General features: G+C 36.7%; 1 protein-coding gene across 1 annotated transcript; it reads left to right on the top strand.

Annotated features, from left to right (window-relative positions):
- Positions 1-3285: 3285 nt before the first annotated feature.
- LOC308552541 (olfactory receptor 6C2-like) lies at positions 3286-4224 on the top strand (the record flags this gene model as incomplete). The annotated part of the gene is made up of 1 exon (XM_081127774.1): positions 3286-4224. The coding sequence occupies one exon, from the start codon at positions 3286-3288 to the stop codon at positions 4222-4224; it is 939 nt and encodes a 312-aa protein (XP_080983900.1).
- Positions 4225-4878: the final 654 nt, after the last annotated feature.

Raw genomic sequence — 4878 nt, 5'->3', positions numbered from 1 at the left:
CTCTCTCCCTCTCCCTTCCTCTCTCTGAAATCAATAAAAACATTTTTTTGAAAAAAGAAGTAAAGATGTCATCATCTCTTTTGGTCCTCAAACATCTATTCCTGTGCATCACTGCTGTGGATCTTTTGTTTCCCTTGCCCATATTACTCTTAAGGTCTAGTAGTTCTCTGTATAAGGTATAAGACACTTCTAGTCCTGTGGCAAATTGCAGTACAAGAAAATTTGTCAAGTACCTAAGGTTTTTCTTTAGTTTCATGTCACACTAGACCTGAGGATACCCTTCTGCTAATTCTATACCAATTCTTTTTTTTTTTTTTTAATATATCTTTATTGATTTCAGAGAGAGGAAGGGAGAGGGAGAGAGAGAGATAGAAACATCAATGATGAGAGAGTCATTCATCGGCTGCAGCCCGCAACCCGGGCATGTGCCCTGACCAGGAATCGAACCCCAATCTCCTGGATCCTAGGTGGACGCTCAACCGCTGAGCCACGCCTGGCCGGGCCATACCAATTCTTTAGAATGGGAAAACTATGTGACTTTCTAAGGCTTGTTTGGCCTATGTTCAAGGAGCAACTTATTTATTATTGTTCTCCTTAGATCTCTACAAGGAGAGGAAACTGCAGAAATCTATCTTATGTTTCTACCTGTCTGCTATTCTGGCTCCATATCAGTGGAAGGTAGCAAAGGTTCCCAAACATAGAGATCTTATTCAGAACCACTAAATCCTCTAACCTATCCCCTAACTTATCTCCTGATAAAGAAATTTTATAAATTCTCTAAGGATGAGAAACTTTGTTCTTATTACTCCAAATTTATTGTCTGAAAATATTTCATTAATCTAAATGCTTGACGTATTTGAAACTCAAAACCCATGAATGTATTTATTTTTCTCCTCTTCTCAATTCTTACCTAAAGCCAAAATGAATTAAATTCCATTTAACTGAGAGATAGATCAAGAGTTTCAAGGAAATACATAGTATGGGATGAATGTCAGTTAATACAGCTCAAAAATATTTTCCACAACACATAGGGAAGAATTAACCACATCTGGGCTTTAGAAAAATGATTCTGATTGCATTGAGTTTAAAAGACTGAATGGGAAAAGCAAAGATCATAGTTAATCATAGTTGGCATGCTTTTGCAATATTTCAGCTTTGAGATAAAGACACCAAAAGTAAACGTAATGTTGTGAGTGAGAGAATATAAGGAACAAATTAAAAAGACAGCAGAAATGGCAAGACCTGGTGATAAACTGAAAAGGGGAGTAAAGAAAAGAGAACAATAAAGAATGGTTTTATATAAGAACTTAGTATCGACAAGGAAGGAAATATAAGCATGAATGCCACATTAAAAATCTTGAGATGTGCACTTCTCAAGTAGGAAATCATAAGACAACAAAATAGGAATGCCCAATACAATGAATAGTGATGAACGATCACCTCATTCCAGATGCAGCTGTAGACATTTAATCTATATTATCTAAATATTTCAGTATAACCCTAAGATGTACATATTATTTTATCTCAATTTTGCCCCCCCCACACACAAAATAAATTAATCAAGTTGCTCAAGGACTCAGAAAAAAGAAATGTGTAAATTCAAACCCTCTAAGTTTCATCTAGATGTCCAAGAATAAGGTGAATGTTGAATTCAGAATACAACATGTAATTTCCCTGCAGATATAAATTTAGGAATCATCAGCCTATTTGAAGTCACCTTATTTAATAGAACCTCCTAAAGAGAGAGCAGAGTGAAAGAGGCTACTGCCTAGAAAAGAGATTTCAGGTGCACCAACAACCCTAGGGATTAGAAAAGGAAAAGGAGCTATGAAGGAGAATGGAAAAAATAGACAGTGATAGGAAGAAATTCAGGATAATGTGAGATGGTAGAAATTAAGCTGTAAAGACTTCCATACGTTCAGAGTTTATATGCAAAAGAGAACTTGAGTTAAATGAAGTCTGAATTTTGTTTAATGATTGAAACAAGAGGGAGGATAGTGATGACCTTGGCTAGAGTAGTTTAAATGATGCCAAAACCACATTTGTTGATGTATAAGTGGTTAATAAGACAAAGAAGACAATTATCAAGTAGATGAAATTTAAGTGAGAATGTGGAAGTATATTTGAGAAATTGCTAAACGTTGTTAAACCTGATATTGCTAAATGTCATTTATAATGGGTGGTAGAGTGTTTTTTGAGCTGAAACAAGAGTGACCAAAAACTTTATAAAGTCAGCATACTGCTCTTCAGCTCTATAAACATACTCCAAATGTTCCCTTACTTATCTGTCATAAATTTTGAATTAAATATATACAATACATACAAGGAATGGAAATATGTCATTGTCAATGTGTTTTAAAAGAGATAATAGGAAAACATAAATAAGAAAAAAATTTAATATCAAAAATTTGGTCTTAACTAGAACCCTTTGATGGAAAAGAGCTCTCAAGATCTAGAGATTATGAAACTATAGCAGCTAGTTAAAGAGCATTAGGGTTTTCACTGTCAAAGCAATTTAAAGGGAAATTAATTAACCAGAGTATACAATTCCAGATTTTTGCTTGCAAGCTGAGGAAAAATTTTTTTGTAGCACTAGGATATCCTAAAAAGCATAAAAATGTATGACAGAAATATTCCAACAGTAAAAGTAAAATATGCCCAAGGATAATATTAATTATATAAAATACATATATTTGAAATAAATTTTCTGTGAGGAAACCTCAAAAAGTTTGGACTGTAATACATTTAAACGAATCTTTAAGAACATGTATCCAGTAAAAATGTTTTAAACACACCTCAGACAAGCTGGACCGGATAAGCTGAAAGAGAATAAACTATGTGATAAGTACTCATTGTCAGTTTAATAGCTAATACACGTGTAAACTTTAATGCAAGGATTTTCTTAACAAAGACTATTGTTAGTTTTTTTAAGGGATTTTTCTGCTAGAACCATGTCTGGAGTTAGGAAGTAGAGGGAAGAAAAAATAGTAGATCCAAAAGCAACTTTTAGGACTTATTTTTTCAATGATGTGTTTAAGGTAATATGTTGAGCTGACACCAATTACAACTAAATTGTAATTAGAAACAAGAGTGTGAATAAGTGATATAAATATGAACAGTTCGTGTGACGCAAAGAGGTGATCAAACATTGGCATGTGTTATGTGCTTGCTTCCCCACTGACCAATCGTATAGGGCTCACGCTCATATTTACTACTCTTGAGGTTAGAAGATGCCCAGTCTTCCTTATTGTTTCAAGCAGAATGGGGGAAAGGCAATAATCAAGGATGAAAAACCAAACTGCACTAACGACCTTCATCTTGCTGGGACTGACCGATGACACTCCACTGAAAACTCTGCTTTTTATCTTTCTATTTCTTTCCTACATGTTGAGTATATCTGGAAACCTAACCATCATCGCCCTCACTCTGATGGATTCCCACCTTAAAACACCTATGTATCTTTTCCTTCAAAATTTCTCCTTCTTAGAAATTTCTTTCACAACTGCTTGTGTTCCCAGATTCTTATATAGCATATTATCTGGGGACAAGTCCATTACCTATAACGCTTGTGTTAGTCAACTCTTGTTTATAGATCTCTTCGCAGTAACAGAATTTTTTCTGCTGGCGGTTATGTCCTATGACCGCTACGTGGCCATCTGCAAACCCCTGCACTACGCCACCATCATGAACAGCAGGGTCTGCAAGAGCTTCATCATCTTCTGCTGGGTAGCAGCGCTGATCATCATTCTCCCACCCATCAGTCTGGGCTTGGGCCTGGAATTCTGTGATTCGAACGTCATTGATCATTTTTGCTGCGATGCATCTCCTATGCTGAAGATCTCTTGCTCAGACACATGGTTGATAGAACAGATGATTATAGCATGTGCCGTGTTGACATTCATCATCACCCTCATGTGTGTGGCTCTTTCCTACATTTTTATCATCAGGACTATTCTAAGGTTTCCCTCTGCCCAGCAAAGGAAAAAAGCCTTTTCCACGTGTTCTTCCCACATGATTGTGGTTTCCATTACTTATGGCAGCTGCATCTTCATTTATGTCAAACCTTCAGCCAAGGATGAGGTGGCTATGAATAAAGGGATCTCACTCCTTATTACTTCCATTTCACCGATGCTAAATCCCTTTATTTACACACTGAGAAACAAGCAAGTGAAGCAAGCTTTCCGTGACTCAATTAAAAAAGTTGCACTCCTCTCAAAGGTGTAAAGGAAGGACTCAGTGAATCCAGTTAAGAGGAAGGATGAACGGGGCAGAAAGACTGAAGCTTCTAACACTACTTGTCTCTACATGATTCATTCTCCGGCCATACCGACCTATCACTTTGTTTTTAGACTTGCTTACTGTGAACCCTGACTGTTCAATTTTTAACTCTCCATTGAAACTAAATTCTAAGGTGTTTACTCATACTATCTGGCAGAAATTGCTATTTTTGTGAAACATTTTGGTTGCTATCCCTGGAAACACAGTAGACTACATTTTTCTGCCATATTGCTACAGCATAAGGTGTGACTATAGCTTATGCTATAGCTAACAGAATGGGTGTGGAAGTGACGTGCACAGTTTCTAGATCTGCTTATACAAATATTCCGTATGTAATCCACCACCCCTTTTCCCCACCTACTGGCCAGATGTCCATGTTTCAGTGACTTTGTAAGCTTCATGTTGATAATGAATGAGCTTGATCTGCCATCTCAGATATAGTCTTCACCCAAAGGACAGGCTGTCACAGCAAGTTTGATAAATCTTCTCCTCTGCTCCACCTCCAGTCAGTTGTCATCAGATTTGACAGGTAAAGTATCACAGAACTCTCCCTGCCACTTACTAAGGGAGCTATATTCAGAGTTAGCTCTAATTTGGCTA

This window comes from Miniopterus schreibersii (genome assembly GCF_964146895.1).
Source record: "Miniopterus schreibersii genome assembly, chromosome: 2".
Lineage (NCBI taxonomy): Eukaryota > Metazoa > Chordata > Mammalia > Chiroptera > Miniopteridae > Miniopterus > Miniopterus schreibersii.
Note: the sequence above shows the minus strand (reverse complement) of the source record. Positions and strands in the feature narration are given on the sequence as shown.